The 20,617-nt window shown below is 46.4% G+C and overlaps 2 protein-coding genes across 6 annotated transcripts; one reads left to right on the forward strand and one right to left on the reverse strand.

Moving 5' to 3' along the window:
• Positions 1–1,912: 1,912 nt before the first annotated feature.
• Positions 1,913–10,188, forward strand: SERINC3 (serine incorporator 3). The gene is made up of 10 exons (XM_069034593.1): positions 1,913–2,015; positions 2,498–2,659; positions 3,113–3,306; positions 4,062–4,141; positions 4,893–5,030; positions 5,850–6,019; positions 6,733–6,823; positions 7,229–7,406; positions 8,239–8,466; positions 9,237–10,188. Exons 1-10 carry the CDS (start codon positions 1,977–1,979, stop codon positions 9,373–9,375), a joined length of 1,419 nt encoding a protein of 472 aa, XP_068890694.1. The 5' UTR covers positions 1,913–1,976; the 3' UTR covers positions 9,376–10,188.
• A 314-nt stretch (positions 10,189–10,502) lies between these two features.
• On the reverse strand, positions 10,503–19,643 carry TTPAL (alpha tocopherol transfer protein like). 5 transcript variants are annotated; one of them, XM_069034598.1, is made up of 8 exons: positions 19,568–19,607; positions 19,033–19,117; positions 17,928–18,379; positions 17,019–17,212; positions 15,115–15,225; positions 14,195–14,392; positions 12,873–12,914; positions 10,503–12,483 (listed from the first exon to the last, which is right to left on the reverse strand). In XM_069034598.1, the coding sequence occupies exons 2-7, from the start codon at positions 19,068–19,070 to the stop codon at positions 12,903–12,905; spliced, it is 1,005 nt and encodes a 334-aa protein (XP_068890699.1). In that variant the 5' UTR covers positions 19,071–19,117; positions 19,568–19,607; the 3' UTR covers positions 10,503–12,483; positions 12,873–12,902. The 5 variants fall into 5 exon arrangements, with proteins under 5 accessions (XP_068890699.1, XP_068890698.1, XP_068890695.1 ...); XM_069034597.1 differs by having other exon boundaries at positions 10,503–12,914; XM_069034594.1 differs by having other exon boundaries at positions 10,503–14,392; positions 19,568–19,605.
• Between the last annotated feature and the right edge of the window lie 974 nt (positions 19,644–20,617).

Genomic DNA, 20,617 nt, shown 5'->3' on the forward strand with positions numbered 1-20,617 from the left:
TGTCAAATCCTCATGGTGTTACATCATCACAGCCAACTCTCATCCACTTCATTTACTCCCAGACTTTTGTGAGGAGGACTGAAGTCACACAGCTGTCCCTCTCCAACTCCTCCAGGCTGCAACCTATGCTGGGAATCCAGGCCCAGGGAGGCCCCTGTACTCTGGGCAGCCGAAAAAAGATCTCTTTTCACCTGGCTCCTCTACCTTCCTCTTCTTCCATGTTAAAGGAGCCTATCTGTAGTTTTTGTAGCCATGCACCTCCAGGTATGAACGGAGCCTGGTGTGAACTGATGCAGAAGTGTCTCCTTGAGAAACTCCACCTCTGAAAAGCTCCTGAGCTTTCCCACTTCCACCTAGAGGTCCGTTTAACCATACAGGCCAAAATTCATAGACACCCTTCAGTGCTCAGCAAATCATAGAGGAAAAGAGGGGCTGCAAAGTGATATTAGGAAAAGGTTCTTCATCCAAAGGCTGAAGGATAGGCTGGAACAGGCTCCCCAGGACAGTGGTCACAGCCAGAGCTCAAGGAGTGTTTGGACAACGCTCTCAGGAACATGGTGGGATTTCTTGGGGCTGTCCTGTGCATGGCTATGAGCTGGACTCGATGGTCTCTTCCAGCCAGGAACATTCTGTGATGTGAGTTCTGGAGCAGAAGCACCCGCGTCTGTTATCACGATCGGTCAAGAGTGGGAACGAGTTACAGATTCTGCCCCGGTGAAACAGCTTCGCGAGGCTGAGCAGGTGCGTGGCCCCCGGCAGGGCAGGTGCCAGCCGCGTCCCCAGCCCCCGGGCCACGGCCACTGCTCGCACCACGACCCACACAGGCTCCACATTAAGCGGCAGGAGGGTTCCCGCTCGCTTCCTGCGGCATCCCGGTGCCGCCGGTTAGGGCAGCGGTGACGCGGGTGTAACTCGCACGGCCGTGACGCCGATCACCGCGCCGGGTCACGGCCCGCGGGGCCCGAGGGCTCAGCGTTACCCGGGGCTGCCGGTGCCCAGAGGCGGGGAAACGCGGTGTGCTCTGTCACAGTGCCGCACGGGGCGGGGGCGGCTCGGTGCCACCCCGGTGCCATCCCAGTGCCGTCCCAGTGCCACCCGGTACCGCCCCGGTGCCATCCCAGTGCCACCCGGTGCCATCCCGCTGCCCTCCCGGTGCCGCCCCAGTGCCATCCCGGTGCCGCCCCGGTGCCATCCCGCTGCCGTCCCGGTGCCATCCCGCTGCCCTCCCGGTGCCGCCCCGCTGCCCTCCCGCTGCCGCCCCGGTGCCATCCCGCTGCCGCCCCGGTGCCATCCCAGTGCCGCCCCGCTGCCCTCCCGGTGCCGTCCCGCTGCCGCCCCGGTGCCATCCCAGTGCCGCCCCGCTGCCCTCCCGGTGCCATCCCGCTGCCCTCCTGGTGCCGCCCCGGTGCCATCCCGGTGCCGCCCCGGTGCCATCCCGCTGCCCTCCCGGTGCCGCCCCGGGGCCATCCCAGTGCCGTCCCGGTGCCATCCCGCTGCCATCCCAGTGCCGCCCCGCTGCCATCCCAGTGCCGCCCCGCTGCCCTCCCGGTGCCATCCCGCTGCCCTCCCGGTGCCCGCGTTGCACGGCAACGGCTGCGCGCGCCAAGGCACCGCCGAGCGCCCCCCGCAGGTGCGGAGCGGCTGCCGGGCTGCCAATCGGCCTCACTCATTGGCTGTCGCGCTCTAGGAACCGCCCACCCGCTGACCCTTCAACCAATCAGCGCCCCCTCCCCCCTCGGCGAAGGCGGAAGAAGTGCCGATAAACAACATCGCCCCGCCCTTCGCCGATCTTCCCGCTCCCCCCCTTGGCGCGCGGCCGCATCGCGCCTTCTCATTGGCGGGCGGCCGCCTCCGAGCGTGTCGGTAGCCAATGAGCGGCGGCAGCGGCGGCTCCCGACAGCGCCCGCCTGGCACCGCCCCGTAAGGCCGCGGGGTGTGGGCGGAAGCAGCGAGCGGGCGGCGGCGGCGGCGGCGCCATGGGGGCCGTGCTGGGGGTCTGTTCGCTGGCCAGCTGGGTGAGTGCGGGGCTCGCCTCCCACCCCAAACTTGCTTCTTCACACCCTGAACGTTCCCTTCCATCCTGAGGAGCGGGCCGGGCCCGCAACGGTGCCTCTGTTGGCGGCCCGGGTCGAGCCGGGGGCGGGTCAGCACTCTGAGTCCCCGCGGGCGCAGTCCTCGTCCCGCCGAGGCGGATCCAGCCTCGGGGAGCAGAGCGGTGCCCGGCTGGAGCCATCGGTGTCCTTCCCGGGGGCCGCCTGGCCGGAGCAGGTCGCTGGCGGACGGGGCCCGCCCTGGCTAGGCCCCAGGGGCAGCCCAGGCCGATAAACCCGGTTATCTCCGGGAGTTGTCAGTCAGAAACGCCGATTAGCGGCCTTATCTGTGCGGTGCGGAGTGGAGTGTCTCTAAATGGAATTCGAGTTTTCCTCTCGGTGTCGCCTAACGCGCCGGTGTCAGCTGCGACGGGAATGCCCTTACTATTCCTGTCTCTGCCCTTCAGATTCCCTGTCTGTGCAGCGGTGCCTCGTGTTTATTGTGCCGATGTTGCCCCAACAGCAAGAATTCGACAGTGACACGTCTTATCTATGCTTTTCTCCTCCTCCTCAGTACCGTGCTTGCCTGCATTATGCTGGCACCAGGCATGGAAGAGCAGCTGAAAAAGGTATGGAGGGGAAAAACCTCTTTCTGACTGGTTTAAATGCCATTGTTTGTACCAGTGACTGTTGATTTTCTTTACTTGAAATGGATTATGTGTGAGACACAAACACCCAAGTGTCCTTGTTCTCGAGTTAAGAGGCTGCATGTACTGAATGGTTTCTGGCTGAAACAGCAAATTCAGTGAATGTTCCTTTTTTAGTACATGCCTGGTCTCTGAAATCTGACCAGACATGGAGATGGTCAGTCGTTATCAGAGCCTGCTGCTGTGGTATCTTAATCTTCCTGGGTGAGAAGTGTTGACATGGGGAAAGACAGTTGATAATAAGGTCTGAGCACAAAGTCTTTTGTTCTCTGATCTCCCAGAAGATTGTTGACTGAAAGCCTTGGCTGTTACAGACTTAAAGAATGTAATTGCAAAAGCAAATGTAAGCTCACAATGAAATGTGTCTTTACCCAGATACCTGGATTTTGTGATGAGGGACTTCACACTCAGATCCCCCACTTGGATGGGTTTGTCAGCTGTGATGTGTTTGTGGGCTACAGAGCTGTCTATCGTGTCAGCTTTGCCATGGCCATGTTCTTCTTCCTCCTCTCCCTGCTCATGATAGAAGTGAAAACCAGTAATGACCCGAGAGCCTCGATACACAATGGGTATGTGTGAGCCAGCTGGCTGCCCTTCCAGCTTGTTTCCTCCTTCCAGTTTCTCTGCTGAACACAGTGGAAATTCCTTTATGCATACAGGGACAGCCTCAGGTTTCTTTTGGACCCAGTACAGAGTAGTGCTTTAGTCTCCTAAAAAGCTTCCTATTTAAGAAGACGTAAGGTGTTCAGTGTCCTGGTTGAGGGCGTCACTCTGAGGTGGGGTAACCAAAAGGGCAGTGCTCTTTGTTTCCATAGAGATGTCAGATTGCAGCTAGTTTATATCTCCAACCTTGCGCTGCCTCTGGCACTCAGCTGGGTCATTCTCAAGGCCAGTCTGACTCAGCCAGCAGAAACTGGTTTCTGATTTCCAATTCCCTGATTGAACTGATTTAGTTCTGGGTTAGATGACTGAATCATCATAGAGTCATTTTAATTGGAAAGGGACCTTTGGAGAGCATAGAATCATAAAATTATAGAATGGTTTGGGTTGGAAGAGGCCTTAAAGATCATCCACTTCCAACCCCCTGCCGTGGGCAGGGCCACCTTCTGCTAGACCAAGTTGCTCAGAGCCCCATCCAGCCTGGCCTTGAATGCTTCCAGGGATGGGAAGTCCTCAACCTCCCCAGTCAACAGGATCATATGATCCAAAGCCCTGGTTGGAACAGAACCAAGCTGCTTACAGGTCATGTAGCACACGGCTACTGTGTGTGAATAACTGTGTGTAGAGTAAGACCAATAGTTATGATTTCTATCTTCTTTTAAAGGTTCTGGTTCTTCAAAATAGCTGCCATTGTGGCTATCATGGTTGGAGCATTTTATATCCCTGAAGGGCCTTTCACAAGAGGTACAGTTAATATTCATCATGGAATTCTGACTTGAATAGGCTCAAACCTTTTCATAGATTTACTATGGCAATAGTAAAAAAAGTAGTACATTTTCATAGGCAATAGTGAAAGTTCTCTTGTAGATGATGCAGTTTCTGCCCATCTTCTTTGGAGTGCCTTGGTTCATCCAGTATTTTGATGACCAGCTGAAGTTATGGCAATAAGAAATCCCTTTTTAACCTCATACGTTTTGGTTATTAATAATTTTCTACTTCATGGGACAGTCACTAAAGAGCTGAGTCTTCTAACACTAGGCTGGGGCAACTCATGACATTGACCAGTGCTAAATACTTCGCTAGAGTCTCTGAAAAATTTGTCTGGGAAACTTCTACTGTCTGGTCACATCACAGAAACTTGAAAGTGTTGCTGACCCTCAGAGAAATGTGGCGTGATGGCACTTATGTACACAAAGATGCCACGTTATGGTGGCATCTTCAACATGAAGATGTTGCCTTCATTCTGAAAACATGTTGGGCTAAACATTCCCATGCTCAGCTTGGCCAGCATTGGCTGCATCCCTGAATAGCTGGGACTCCTTCCATGCTTTTGCAGGATTGAGGCCAAAGTGATTAACAGCATCTGCATTTCTAAATACGGTTTCAGTTTTTTCATTATCTGTGTGCAGTATAATTAGGAGCTTTCTTGTTTTTAAACTGAGGTAGTGTGCACATGGGGAAAGCTAACCTTTTTTTTTCTTGCTCCCTTTTCTAGCTTGGTTTTGGATTGGTGTTTCTGGAGCCTTCTGCTTCATTCTTATCCAGTTGGTTCTACTTGTGGATTTTGCTCACTCTTGGAATGAGAGCTGGGTGGAGAGAATGGAAGAGGGGAATTCTAAATGCTGGTATGCAGGTAGGAATCTTAACCTGTAAAGGGTTTGTTTGTACTGGCCAGTACCCTGCAGAATATCATTTACTGGTTTGCAGACGTACCTAGAATTAAACTCCACAGTGTCCCTGAGTCACTGCTCTAAACACCTGAAATTAATAGCAATGTTTCCTTTTTCTTGTTCAGTAAAATGCAAAATACTGTAGGCTTGTGAGTAGCACATTTGACAGTCCTGATGAACCACACTTGCCTGGTTTGCAGGGCGTGTGCAGAGCTCGGAGCCTGGTTCTCTTCAAATCTGAGCTTTGCTCTGCACGTCCCCTCTGTGTCCCCAGGAGCTCAGCTGTGTTCATGACAGTGGCTGCAGTACCACACCGAGTGTGCCTTGGTGCCTGCTCCCCAGCTGGTCACTAATTACAAAGTGCTAATTGTTGTGGTTCTTAGCTCATAACTAAGAATGCTGCAACAGCGTTTTGTAGCTTCTTACAAAGAGCAGAGTGGAAACAAAAACGAGTGACCTCGAGCACAGGAATTCAGGGCAGGTAAATGTCCATGAGAAGTGTTCAAAAAGCCCTCTCTCATTATGACACTGTGGCCTGATACCAGTTAAACTAATTAAACTGCTGCTGGAAGGCAAGTCCTGTTCCCCTGATGGCAGCACTGGCCTTCCTCTGAGCTATGCTGCTTAGTGAGCAGAAATTTAGCCATACATTAAAAAAATGCATTCTGCTAGTCTAGTTTTGTGACCCAGACTGCCAGGTGAGGGACTGTCTTGCAGTGTAAGCCACTTTAGATGTACTATTAAAACTATACGTGTAATGTAAAAAATTTTTTTTCCTCCAGCTCTGTTGTCCTGTACAAGCTTGTTCTACGCCTTGTCCCTGGTTTTTGTTGTTCTCTTCTACGTTTTCTACACGAAGCCTGATGACTGCACTGAGAACAAGTTCTTCATCAGCTTTAACATGATCTTGTGCATTGCTGTCTCCATTGTTTCTATCCTTCCGAAAGTTCAGGTATGACTTTTCTCTGCTCTTTTCTTCTGACATGCAAAGCAGGGAAGTGAGAAGGATGTAGTACCAGTTCAGTCAGACATAAAAACTTTAAAACTTGGCTATCATAGCTGTGCTAGTTAGGAACTTAAAACCAGAAAATCTTGGTCTGAAACTATTGTGCTGCATAGTGACACATTTTCTGAAGAGAGGCTTTTTTCATCTAACATGGTTTTGGACTTTGTTTCCATGTAGAGCACTGCTGGCATGCTTTTAGTGGTGAAGGCCCTGGTTGAACAGAGAAATCTGTTAGGGAGTAGAAAATAGCTGGAGATTTATTTGCTTAATACTGTGGCCTTGAAATTAGGAGCAAGCTTGTTTAAAGTAAGAGGAAAGTTGCATGTTACTCGATTCTGAACTGGTATTGCTCAAATCCCATGCTAGATTCACATCTACAAAATTGTTCGAAAAGGTTGAGGTTAACTCAGTAAGAGCCTGTAACTGAGTCTTGGGCACCAAAAAACGGTTCTTTCTGTGTTTGAGTTGCTTTTTGCATAAATGATATAACTCTAAGGAGTTTCTTCCAATTTTTTGAACATAGAACAAAGCCCAATGCATTTCTAAAGCAATGGTTTTCATGCTAGTAATTGTTGCATCTGTGGCAGTGGGGTAAAGCTATCCAACCCTAGGTAAAACTTGCCCTTTTGACCTTGGCTTGCTCTTCTCCTTTGGAACAGGAACATCAGCCTCGCTCAGGCCTCCTTCAGTCCTCTGTCATCACGCTCTACACCATGTACCTCACTTGGGCAGCCATGTCCAATGAGCCTGGTAAGCAACACGTGTCTTGAGTCACATATTTTGGTGTGAAAGCAGAAGCTGCTAATGGTTATTAGAGACCACTCTGTGGGAATTGTTGATCTGTCCAGATCAAATCCAGTGAGGCTGAAAAGCTGACTTGACTGAAACCATCAAGCTGCCTCTTTACAGAACTAAACTGGAGTGTTTGTAAGGGGGGGGAAAAAGAAACAGTGTCAGGGCTTTCTGATGTTATTTATTTATTATACCCGTGTCTAGCTCACAGGCAGGAAAAATATTGCAGGCAATTTCTGCCTCTGGAGAATAGAAGAGATCAGCAGTTAAAGGGAATGAAAAATTGTGAGCTTACCTGTCATTTTTTCTTAGCTAAATGCTGGCAAAGCTCATCTCTCTAATCTCCCTTGAAATCCCTTTCAGAAAGAAACTGTAACCCAAGTTTGCTGAACATCATCACCCAGATAGCTGCACCCACAGCTGTTCCAGCCAATGCCACTGTCCCACCTGCCACTCCTGCTCCGCCCAAGTCCCTGCAGTGGTGGGATGCCCAGAGTGTTGTTGGACTGGTTATCTTTGTCCTTTGCCTCTTGTATTCCAGGTAGGAGCTGCACTGCTATCCAGTGATAAAGAATTGGGATTTCTCTGCCTCTTTTGTTTGATTTTGGGTCTAGTGCAAAATGTACCTGCATTTATTTGCATCCAGCTGCTGTCTCAGGCCCGAAGCCAAATGTGGCTCATAAAGTTCAATGTGGCTCAAAATGTTCTGCTTTGTGGATGAGGATAAGCTTTATAAGCCCAATCCAGATAACAGAACAACATGTGTTACGAGGTGATAAGAGGGATGGAGCACCTCTTCTGTGAGGAAAGGCTGAGACAACTGGGTTTGTTCAGCCTGGAGAAAAGAAGGCTTTGGGGTGACCTACTTGTGGCCTTCCAGTGTCTGAAGGGAGCCTGCAAGGAACGTGGAGAGAGACTTTTACAAGGGCACGGATTAAAGCTGAAAGAGTAGGTTTAGATTAGATATTATGAAAAATTTCTTTACTGTGAGGGTGGTGAGGCACTGCAATGGTTGTTCAGAGCAGTTGTGGATGCTCCGTCCCTGGAAGTGTTCAGGGGCAGGCTGGATGGAGCTCTGAGCAGCTTGGTCTAGTGGAATGTGTCTCTGCCCACAGCAGGTGGGTTGGAACGAAATAATCTTTAGGGTCCCTTCCAAACCACACTTTTCTATGATCTGGGACTAGGAATGCTAGTAGGTTGACAGAAGCTCGGATGAAAACAGTTTGAGGAATTTCCTTATGTTTCCAAACGGATTTTAAAAAATTTATTTGCTAGTCCCAGACATTCATTGTGATCCATTACTTGCTTCTTAGCAAACATAGCTGACTGTAAAAGCAGTTTTTAACCATGTCTCTCTTTGGGTTACATTGCAGCATCCGCTCATCAAGTAACAGCCAGGTGAACAAGCTGACACTGTCTGGCAGTGACACTGCCATTCTGGAGGAGACCGTGGGGATGGGCAGCGGGGCTGCTGAGGAGGGAGAAGTGCGCCGTGTCACGGACAATGAGAAGGATGGGGTTCAGTACAGCTACACCTTCTTCCACTTCATGCTCTTCCTTGCTTCTCTTTACATCATGATGACACTCACAAACTGGTACAGGTAAGAGCCAGATGGGAAGTGATGGGTTCTATGTGCCAGTGTTTCTGTGTGGATAGGAGACTCCTGCCCTGTGGGCTACTCCCATCAGGCTGGTGAAGGTGCTGTCCCTATGCCAGTTGCATTAGAGTTGTGTCTTCTCAGTTTAGTGTTACTGAATTAACATGTAAGAAGGCAGTGCAGCACAATCAGCAGCTGTGGTTCCAGGGCACTACTTCAGAGCAGAAAGTGTGGCTGCCATTCTTCAGCTGGATGAGTAGCAGGAGGGATACATGTGGAATTGGTTTCAGGTGGCCTCCTGAAAAGTTTGTTAGAGGCCAACCTGCTGTCCCAGGCTCTTCATCCTGGGAAAAATGTGCAGGGACAGCCATACATGGTGCTTATCAGAGATGTGATTTCCTACATCTCTTGGAAACACTTGGACATGCCCTCTGCTGCATCAGCTTAAAAGCCACTGCTCCCAGGACGTTATATAAATTAGCAAATACACTTAGAGATCAGCAGCCACCAGGAGTCTATTGCACAGCTCATGCAAATCCTTCCTTCAACAGCAGCACAGCAGCATGGGCAAACAGGCTTGAAAACTGTGTCCCAAGAAAAACAGCCTGTGAAGGAGCCACAGGAAACTGCTGGTTTAGTTGTCTATGTTCTCAGAAAGGGTCTTGCATTGGAGTGTCCCAAAGGATTGCCCTCACTTCAGATTCATATGAGAGGTACCAAGGAACAGTGGGAGGTACTTTCTGTGTTTACTAATGGACTTCCTTACTTTTTAGCCCTGATGCAGATTTCAAAACCATGACAAGTAAGTGGCCGGCCGTGTGGGTGAAGATAACCTCCAGCTGGGTTTGTCTGCTTCTCTATCTTTGGACCTTAGTGGCTCCTCTTGTCCTTACTAATAGAGACTTCAGTTAAGTTCCTGCACCTGTCTGAGCTTACAAACGTGGGGAACTCTTTGCTGAAAGCCAAAATGTTCATTTACTGCTTTAGTTACTGTTTCTTATGTTGGTATTAAAATGCAGTTGGATAGAAAGTTACATATTGTATAATGCTTGATGCAGCATCAGAATTATCAGTTATCTTTCTATTTTAACCTTTACCAGGGTTATTTTATTATTGCATTTTTAAAATTCACTACAGCTGTGCTGTCAAAGCACAAAAGAAATTACCTGTTCTGTCCAATAGCCACAACCTTCTATTGAATAGAAGTTAACATTTAGTTAAATATGAAGTAATATATTTTAAAGAACAATTATAATCAGCATAATGCACTACTATGCTAATGCTTCAGTTTCTGGAAGTGTAAGCCATGCTGCTTGATTTCTACATTCCACTGCAAAAGTTTATTTACAGGAAAAGTTTATTTAAATTACTTAACTTTATGTTGTGGCAAAAAAAGCACCCTTATTCCTCACCAAAAGAACAGAACTCTCAAGTTGAAAAACTGGTTAACTCTTAATTCTTTTTAAGATAAACTTGCCTTTTTTAAGAGGCAATTTCTATGGTAACTTCTTTTTTAGGATGTTTGCCAAATAGAGTGGTAAGTGTATGAATAGCTTAATCAGCTTTATGATTATGTTGGAGAAATAGAGCTTATTGACTGATTGATTTCACTTGTCCAATGTGCTTAATAAAAGTAACATACATGGAATTATTATTACTATTATTATTGGCTCTAAGGCATTTGCACTGTAAACTCATTTGAATAAAGCAGATTAACTACTGAAACTGGCCCAGCTCTGTTGAAGTGTTAAGAAACAGCAGTTATTTCAGCTGCTGCAGTGTCCAGCTGCATGTGACTGGGTGTTTTCTCCATGCAGTAAATACCAAGTGCTGTATTTCTTTTGAAACAAACAGTATCTGACTGTCAAATCCTGTTCCTTGAAGTTGTTCAACTTGGGTTCTCCAGCAGAAAGCAACACCTTTTGCTAAGGCAGTGCTGTGGTGATTATGTGTAGTAGCAACTGTGTGTAAATGTGGAACTTGTGTGTTGTTACTGATGTGAACAGTAAAATATCCCAACATGACACAAGACAAACATATTGAAAATATCAAATGCGCAGCTGTTACAATGTGTTTAATCACCCAGTCATGCATCATAAAATTACACATTTTTGATGACTTCATTTTATAAAATGCAATATAAAAATAAATTTTTCAAAATAAGATGTACACTTAACCACCCAACACCTCTAGGCCCACATATAACAGAAGGCAAAATTAATATTTGAATAACACAATGAGTAACTCATGCCAAAATGAGATTTAACAAAAACAATAGTTCAGCCAGTTCCTGAAAATACCTCAGGGCTTGTAACACCCATTTGCAAGAGTATAAATTCAAGTACTTTTATGTACAGTTTGCAGCTACCTTTTGTGCCCCCTAATGCCAATTCAGTTCAAGTATCGTTCCTTATTATCTGTTGGATTTGGCAGGGATGGCTCATGTACTGGGAAAGGCATATAACCTTGGAAAACAAAGTTATTTCAAGTGGAAAGAAGAAACAAAGTGGTTGTTGTGCTGTAAAAAAACCCAAACAACCCACCCCATCCTGTAAGCTTTTCCTAGCTCTTCTCTTAACTTGCAGATAAGGAGGTGCTCTACTTTACACAAATGTTTATTTTCCAAATGCTCACATGAGAAATTCTGGGAACAAACTGATTTCTTTGCTACTCAGTGCTAAAGCTCAAAGAACATTCTCAGCTCTGTAGCCAGGCACACATAAGCCAGAGCTGTGCTTTCTCTAAGATATGCCAAGCACTGGTTAGAGATACTTCAGGGTTAGAGATGCAGCTCAGCAAAGCTGCAACTCCTGGCTGAGTTCTAAAGCCAAGGAACAGCAAATTAGGAATAAGAGATTCCTGGTAAAGCCTGGCTTAATTTAGCATCCTGACATCCACTGCCAGCTTTAAGAAAAAGAGGTTCTGGAGACAGAAGTCTGGCACTTTTCAGCACTGGCAACTGTGGTGGTTTAACCCCAGCCAGCACTGTGACTGCTCGCTCACACAGTGCCACACCGACTCCAGTGAAGAAAATTCTACCCCAGCCAAACCCAGCACAATGATATAGCCTCATTTATTATGTTTAAATAATATTCTTTATTCTTAGTGAGCGGAGGAAAGAAGAGGTTGAGGTGGATCTAGTCTGCCTACTATTTAAGGCATGCAAGAGAATATAAAAGCCTGAAAAAAGTGAGTTTTGTAGAGGTTCCTCAGCCATCTGCTGAACACCACTAGATTTAGTTGTCTTTGAAGGACACTAAATTGAATTTTGAACATCCAACCTCCCTCTCTAGTAGTTACATAAGGGGATGAAAGTAGCTGTTCCTACAGTTAATATACCCCCACTTGCAACCCTGCAGCACAATTAAGAAAAGATTATCAGGCCTTCATCTTTAGGTAAAATGTCCATTCTATCTTTTTTAGTTGTACATTGTGACTGGAATTAAGAGGCACTAAAACAACAGAAGCACCACTCTCTCTGTTCTAGCAGTTCAGCAGTGTGGGCAGCCACTTATCTCTCCAAGTCCTGGTGCTGTGTGCTACTGGCTTCTAGGTGGCAAAAAACTGAATTAATTTCTGCAAAACACAGAGCATATTCTGGTCACAAAGGAGGAGCTGCCTAGCAGTACTCTTTTACCTTATTTTTAGTAGAGGAAAATGGTAGCTTGTGTTTTCCCTGCACTAAAGGTAATAGCTATCAAAGAGGAGTTACAATTGACTTCTAAAGGTAAGAAAAATGAGATGCTTTCACTGAGGAAAATTATTCTCTTCCCACCTTTAATCTACAGCTGTCCACATGATGAGATTTCTGCTCCTACAGATTCTGAACTGCCACCCAGAAAAGAAAAAAGCTGCATGGCTTTACCCTCTTTCAGAACACAGTCTCTTTTTATAATGTCAGGATGACAGGTATGGCATTTGCCACCCCTTAGCTCCAGGATGAGGTCTGCTGCCAGGTCAGGAAGTTGTTAGAGTGGTAGAGGAGTCTCCTTTTGGCAGTGCAGTCATGCTGCAAGGGGACTGGGAGGAAGAAAGACATTCAAAACAGAGTTTGGCACTTTGAAAAATGAATGTCTGAGATCCTCAAGATAATTTAGTTTTATATTTACAGAAACGAAACTGGTGCCTATAATCACAGTTGGCACTAAATCAAGATTTCATCCAGAGAAAGTGCTCTAGTGATAAGTTCCCAATTAGAAGGGATGTTCTTTTCCACCAAACAGTGAATTATTTCATCTTGAAGTAACAGACTGTGCTTTCCTCGTCCTAGTGAGGTTTCCCATCTCCACACCTTATAGTGCAGAAAAACGTGTGCAAAGAGTGTGCTGAGAGTTAAGTTCTAATTCAAGACCATTAAACGAAATGAACTTGGGGAGTGGGAACAGCTTATTTAGACACGGGTATCTTACCCTGGTTTGACATCAATGTTAGTTCTGTCTCTAGACAAAGACCTAGAAGCACAGGGATACAAATTATGGGTAAATATCACAGAGATGATTCAAGTCTAACTTCATACAGGAACATGACAACCAAAGACAAAAGAGGTCAACAAAGTTAAAAACCAAGTTGTAACATTTCACAAAAAGAGCTGACAAGCACAGTGAACAAAATGCTACAATATCAGGAAATTTAAGAATGTGCTTTTTAAAAGCCTGTCTGCATTTGGTTTCACAGACTTAGAACTCAAATTCAGCCCGAAGTAACAAGCTAAAGCAGCACCTTGCTGTCTTACATGAAGTATTGCCTTCTATACATCACATGCCAACTGCTACAAAACCTCCTCACAAATCCTGGGTATGAGGTACTTACTCAATTCCTTATCTCAATTAGAAAAGAACTGTCAATGTGGGAAGGTGGCTAACACAGCTTGTTTTTATTTGGTCCTAAACCTCATTATTTGAAGCTGTTGTCCAACCAAAAGCTTTAGTAAATGATTTGAAAAACTTCCTGTTTTCTGAAAATGAAGATTGCATCTGCTGTATAAACCTTGGTATAGATGTTACGGTAGTTAATCCATCAGTCACAGTTCTTCCAACTGTGAGGAAGTTTAAGAGATGATCTCCATACAGGTATTCATGAGTAAATTTTGTTCTGTATTAATTTGAGACAAATGTTCACTGAGATATTTCAGAAACACCAACTCACAATCTGAACCACGTGACAGAGGACAGGCCAAGTTAGAGTTTCATGGTTTTAAGCAATCTTCACTACAGAATTATATTTTGCAGGGTTCAAAAGCCATTTTCTTGTCTTGGATTACTGGCATTTGCAGAAGGGGAAGGGACCAGATGATCACAAAGCTCATAAATCATCCTCACTTTTCACCTGTGTGGGGCGGGGACAAGAAACTGTCAAGCTTACTGATCTGCAATAATTTTTTCCCTTTATCATTAGAAAGAAGAAGCCAGTTTGCATCATTCACACAGAGGTTGATGAGCCTCAAGTCTTCTATATAACTTGTGCTCTTTGCTTTTACCCTCCCCGAACTCTGCCCTGCCCCCATTGTGCCCTCTCCAGCTTCCTTTGGTTCTACAGTGTAAAGTGCCTCAGCAGTCTGTCCCCAAACTGCAGGTTTAGGAGTAAGGCAGAGTTCACAACATCACCTATCAGAGCAGATCTTAACTGTGCTGGAAAACCTCCCTCCAGTGGTTTGTTAGTAACAGTAATAGAGCTGAGGTTTCATCCCTCGCAGGGAATCATCACACTGCTTTTCATCAGCATCCCCACTCACTAGCAGGTCGTGGGGAGAGCTGTCACACTGGAGCACCAGCTCTGAGAAATCATGCAGGAAGTCCTCTTCAGAGGCCAGCAGCAGCTCATTCCAGGCAGAGATGTCCAGCTTGCCTGCAGTACCGCCATACTCTTCAGGAAGGATCACTGGAGGAATGTTTTGGTGAAGGGAATTCAGATCACAGCCATGAAGAAAAAACTGAAGAAGAAAGCAAAAGAGCTTTAGAAGTGCACATCAAACACTTCACAGCAAATTGCTGGAACAGTCAGCCTACAAGCTTATTTTGAGCTAAAGAACAAATTTTAGGAGTGATGTGTTTATGGGCAAGTGGCAGCACAGAGCAGTCGGCAGGTGCAGTCAGACACACCAGTGAGAGAAGCCTTGAGACAATCCACACCTAGTGCAGACTAAATCCCAGCAAGAGAGACTTGACATGTGCCTGGGCTAAGGTTCCAAATTTAGTTCATCCCCAAGATCACTCATGGGGTTGAAAGTACTTATCCTTGTGGGAAAAAAAATCATCCTTGGCAACCACAGTCCTGTGGAGAGGATACTTGTGCCACACAGGACCCTCGCATAAGGGAAAAGAGCAAGGAAGGGGCAACACAGTTTTCCTTTGACAGCATCTCATAAACAAAGTGCTACTGGCCCAAATGTCCTGGATAATGTCCTGGATACAGAGCACATGTACTAAAATTCCATATTAATATTATGACAATATTGAATTCCTCAAAGTTTCTGTCCCACAGAGAATTTTCCCAATATGTATATTTTTAAAATTTAAAGCAGAAAGTAAAATTACACCAACATTTTTCTAGCTGTCAAGTATTATAATTTTTCTTTTTCTTTTTTTTTTTTACTTAATAGTGGCCAAACAAGGAACTTACAAACATTAATATTAAAATCACACAAATCCTTACCCTGTTTGCGATCTTTTCCTTCAGAAAAGGCTTGATGATTGCAAAAATACCTTTGAATATACGAGGCTCATTTATTATGTTAACAGCCTTTATTCGAATGGGGAATCCATCCTGAAGGGTAAAGAAGATTTTTATAATGCAGTTTAAAAAACATTTGCCACTTTTCTCTTTTTAAAATTTCCTGAGACTGATTGCCAGCACAACCCACTGGCTCCCCAACTTTAATCTGAGGTACCAACATAAACCAATACAACAACAGAAATTCAACTTGTTATAGAGGGCAGTCCTAGGATGACATCTGTGAGCATAAAAACAAAGTCAAGGGACAAGAAAACCCTCCATCAAAAAATACACTGCTGTCAGTAGACCCTAATTTCTACTATTGATATTTATCTGCCTTGACAAAAACACTTCGATAATCCCTGTCCTTTGGGTATTCCCAGCTCTGATGAGGATGCAGTAACAAAGTGATGTCTGTAGCTCCTGAGGAGTGCACCACACTCAGTGCCAGAGCAGGCTGCTTCTAACAGTGTGTCCAGCAACTAGATTTGGTGCCCAAGATATTCTAAAAAGTGTTTTTATGCAAAGAAGGAATCTAATATTGCTAGGACACACAGTTTCCCATACAGGACAGTTTAAAGCAGCAGCTAATTATGGGATTTCTGCTGCAGAAATTTATTTGCAGAAATATTTTTCAAAGGCGAAAGCTCATGATCAACAATTAAGGACTCAGTGAAGCTTCTTTCCCTCTAACCAGCTCTACATATACAAATCAGCCAGTGCTTGGAGTGAAGAGCACACAACAGGCACTGCTGGAGTATTTTTCTCCATAGGAACGTCAGTGAATTAGCTCATCTTTACAGGAGCTGCAGCTCAGCAAGGTTGATGCAACACATTTCTATTCCACCATACCTTTATGTCCTTCCCCAAGTCCAGCTATTGTTTTGTGAATATCTTCCAGTAGGAGCAGCAGGACTCTCATGGCATTATTTGTACAAATTAAATATGGGCTTACAGTTAAATGACACATTTAGATCGTAATGTAAAGGAGTGAGTTCTTATAAAGGCATTCCTTAACTCACCAGTCTCATCTCCATACACTCCCCTGATTCACCCTATCCTTCCTGATCCCCCCATGGATACAAAAAAGGACGTAACCAGCTCAGGCCAGAACAAAAGTAATGATGGAATGAACCCATTCAAGAGGTTTTCTCATCTCATTCCTCCAGACTGTACCAACATCAAGTGAAATCATCAAACCTTCCTGCCACTTTGGCCAGGCTACTCCTCAGTCCTTTCCCCTTCCTGTTTTGTTCAGCTTCACTGTGTTTACACCCTTGCTCTAACTTGCTCTTCACCACTTTCCTTCCACACATCCAGGCAGAGATGCTTTTCACTACTGTCTCTTTTGCTGCCCCCGTGCTAAAGAAGCCTCTGCTTTCAGGGCATGGATGGAAATCCTTCCTCAAATCACACCCATTCAAAAGTCCTCTTAAAATTTTTGCAGCAGCACTTGAGCTGGAACCTGCACTTGCCCCATGGTTGGCTCCATCTCAGCCGACAGGAACCATTTAAATACCAGGCCATTTCCTCGCTGTCTCCTCTCTAACTGTAATTCTCTGCTGTCTTTCTTCCTTCCCACTACCTAGCAGAACTGCTTTTGTCTGTTCCAACTCGAAGTTTGCATTTTTAATGCAATAATTTAGGGATGCAAAAGTCAAAAAAAGGGGCAAGTGAGGTAAGCTGGCTGTAAGGGTGTGAGAAACTGGTTGGGCAGAGACATGGTTAACTCTGCTAGTGAAAGCCAAGATGATGAAGTTTGTGGTGACATAGTCAAGAACTCTAAACACAGAAGCAATCATTTACAATGCACAAGTGTATTTTCCCACCAGTTCAGGTCTTACCTGAAGAATTCCAATCACTTTTTTGGCTACAAAAGGACCAAAATGAGACGCCTTAGATAAGCTGACTCCTTTGTAGTCTGCCAGGATTACAATTCCATTCACCTGGGTCTCTTCGGACTGAATGAGTTTTTCTAAGGTTAAGTATATGGCACGAATGTTCTCAGTAATCGGATAATTACTGGGTGTCCATCTGTCTGAGGTTACAAGACAGGGATGGTAAGTTGGAGAGTGAAGATAAGCTAACAATACACATTCCAAAAACCTGATTTTCTGTTTTCCTGGACTCGAAAGTTACTCCTTATAGCCACAGTTCTAGTTCAGAGCAGCCTTTCTTAAGCAAGAGGAAAATGGCAACTCATGTTCACTTCAGGGAGCAAAGGCAATGGTTTTAAGAACCCAATGTTCTCCAGCCAGCACAGCTCATTAAAAGCAGTTTCAGCTCAGAAAGAAGGCAGGTAAATGGAAAAGAGGAGAATGAATGAAAACAAATTTACAGCAAGCCTGGCAGCACCAAAAGCACATGAAAGACTCTGATTATTTACACAGGAGTCAGAGCTATAGGCTCCTCTCTCCGCTTACTGTAAAAACAAATTATGAGCTTCTAAGGGTAGGCCAGCAGCCTTGTTTCAAATTGAGTTACTGAGTATTAATTTTTCCTGAATTGCCTAACATTTCATTGACCTCACTGCATTTTCATTTTGCCATGACTGCACTTATTGCTGACAGAGGAAAAGGAACTGGAATAATGCTGGCTAAGGACCAGCATGTCCCTTCCCAAGATAGCTTTTCAAATTTGAGAGAGCCCACACACTCTGTGCAAGTCACCACTGTTCACAGGAGAGCAGGGAGCAGGCTTTTGGCCCAGACACATTTCGAGGACGGGGAACAGAGACACTCAGGACTGAGTACCTGGGCGGATGCAGACAACGTGGCGTCCCTGCGGGTCCCGGTGAGGCAGCACAGTGACAAAGCCTGACTCCAGGACAGGCTTTATTGCAGATGGCTTCAGGTTACTGAACACCTCTGGCCAGGTCCTCCTGCAGGTGTGGTAGTTCACCAGGAGCTGAAGCGCTCGGTCGTAATCAAACTTCCTGGCTCGGAGGAACCTTAGCAAAAAAGCATCGTCCAGGCACGTACCCAGGGAAGGATAGTCCTTGCACACCATATCTCGGAGTGCCTGCACATCACGGAGCCTCCATTCAGGCTTCTCCTGGAGCTCCTCCCGGGCTTTGGTAACGAGATCAGGAGACAGGGTGCAAACATACTTTGGCCGGTCTGGCAGGAGCTCATTGTCCGATGGAGACCCCGCTGACGGACTTGTCCTGGTGCAGTCACTGTCTCCTGACATAATGCAGAGGAATCTGTCAAAAAACAAGTGTTGCACGTGACAAACAAACCCACGGGCTTACAACCACATTGATTATTTACTATTTATTATGTTCTGTATCCCTCTGTCTCCTAACTAAAGATGTTGCCTTTCCAAGAACCAGCACTACAGTCACACACCATTCATTTTAATTCACTACCAGGATTAGAAAGTGCAAGTTACTCTAATCTCTTTATCCTACCTACCAGGTAGAAAGCTGCCTTGGATGAAACCTAACCAAATAAAATACAGAATTACACAGCTTCATTGCAAAACACAGAATTTAATTTGCCTTAATGGTTATTTCCTAAGTCCAGTTGGAAACTAAAGCAAAGCAAACATCCCAGTTTGGCAGGATTCTCACATTTGGTCAAATTATACCCTCTTCTGAGAGGCTCCCTCCTCTAAGCCCAGACTGCCAGGAGCTTTCCTTAACTTCTCTGGCAAACACATGCACTTCCCAGCACCTCTTCCCAGGTGAATATTTTGAGCAATTCAGGAGCAGTATTCAGGAATACAAGAAATGGCTGCAGTGCACAGACTGCATGAGCAAGTAAGAAAATTGCAGACTCTTCTGCCAGCACTGCATGGGGATTGAAGCTGGCTTATCTAGTGTTAACTTTTCAGTGTGATGCCAGTATGTCTGACCTGGGAGCTGAAATTCCAAATGCAGTCAACAAGCGCATAGAGATGAGTGAAAAATTAGAAAATGCCACGATTCCTGTAGCTGGACCTGGCAGGGGAACATGGCTTTATTTTGCTGAGCTGTTCGCATTCAGAATCACTCAGAGCACACCACACCGCTCCTGGCCGTCACCCAGGAACCGCCCGCCACAGGGACACACTTGTCACCCACACCCGCCTTCCTCCCGCACCGACAGACCTCTCTCTCAACGCCTCGCTCCCACCTCACCTTCCCCAGGCTCCCCGCGACCGCTCAGGGAGACGCGTTTCACCCGGTTACAGCCTGGGCTGGGCAGCACCCAACCCCCGAGCGCCCGAGGAGCGTGCGGTACGGCACGGCACGGTACGGTACGATACGGCACGGCACGGCGCGGCACGGCGCGGCACGGCGCGGCACGGCGCGGCACGGCGCGGCACGGCGCGGCACGGCACGGCACGGCACGGCCAGACCCCGCGCAGCCCCAGCCCCCTCAGCCCCGGGGCCGCAGCCCGCCCGTACCGGAGCTCCCGCGGAGCAGCCGCGTCCCGGCCCCGCCGCCCCGGAACGGCCCCGGCCGGCGGAAGTGACGGGCCCGCCGCGCCTGCGCCATGGCCCCGGGGCGGGACCGGGGCGGGGCCGCGGGCCTCGGGAGAGCCCTGAGCCCCGGCGGGCCCGGGGCCGCTGCGGTTCGGCCTTGGGCCCGAAGGAAGGGCGTTCCTACACCTCTGGCATCCGCCCCGTGCAGCGACAGGGAGCCCCAGGGCCGCTTGCCGGAGGGACACCTGTCCTTCTGTTCCCCCTCATGCTCTGTGACAACGGCAGGCCGCTGCCTCCAGCCGTGAAGGCAGAGTTTTATATACGTACATATACATCTGTACACACATCTATACATATAAATATATACACGCACATATATATACATATATACACATCTATAGATAAATAATACATATGTTTTATAAAATGATACATATAATTTGTAAAATATATTTTGCATTTATAAAATGCATTTTATATGTATAGAATGTATTATACGTGAAATATATTTTTGTTATGGATGTATTATATCTGTATGTATATATGGACATGTATATGTGTATATATATATACATGTGTATGTACACGTATATATGTATGTTATGTGCGTATATAATATATAATATTGCTATATAATACATGTAACTATATAGCATACAGGATATGTACTTTACCTATATGATCAATAGATTATATACTATTTTTATATAATATATAATCACATATTATATAAAAATGCATTTTATATATATATAAAATATATTAAAACCTATATATCATATATAGTTTATATATATATATGCATCCCAGGGCCTCTTCCAGCCAAAGCAGAGCCTTTGTCCCCCCGTTGTGGCCAAGCCGGTACCTGAGAGACAGCAGCGACCCGAAGAGAGGAGAAAGGCAGCCCAGAACGGGGCCACAGCACCATCTGCGGGCCCGGGAGCCTCTCCCTGCCAGCCAGAGCTGATGTGGGATCGCTGACCAGAGCTAGGGCAGCCTCACAGCAAGGGTCCAGGCAAGCACAGCCGGATG

This window comes from Aphelocoma coerulescens, chromosome 20 (genome assembly GCF_041296385.1).
Source record: "Aphelocoma coerulescens isolate FSJ_1873_10779 chromosome 20, UR_Acoe_1.0, whole genome shotgun sequence".
NCBI lineage: Eukaryota > Metazoa > Chordata > Aves > Passeriformes > Corvidae > Aphelocoma > Aphelocoma coerulescens.

Excerpts from the sequence above, each read along its gene's own strand:
- TTPAL (XM_069034594.1), bottom strand. The coding sequence starts at position 19,070 with ATGCGCTTGTTGACTGCATTTGGAATTTCAGCTCCCAG. Across the intron at positions 18,380-19,032 it reads TTTGGAATTTCAGCTCCCAG|ATTCCTCTGCATTATGTCAG; the intron begins GTCAGACATACT and ends GTTTTTTGACAG. Across the intron at positions 17,213-17,927 it reads CGTTGTCTGCATCCGCCCAG|ACAGATGGACACCCAGTAAT; the intron begins GTACTCAGTCCT and ends TTGTAACCTCAG.
- SERINC3 (XM_069034593.1), top strand. The coding sequence starts at position 1,977 with ATGGGGGCCGTGCTGGGGGTCTGTTCGCTGGCCAGCTGG. Across the intron at positions 3,307-4,061 it reads AGAGCCTCGATACACAATGG|GTTCTGGTTCTTCAAAATAG; the intron begins GTATGTGTGAGC and ends CTTCTTTTAAAG. Across the intron at positions 4,142-4,892 it reads TGAAGGGCCTTTCACAAGAG|CTTGGTTTTGGATTGGTGTT; the intron begins GTACAGTTAATA and ends TCCCTTTTCTAG.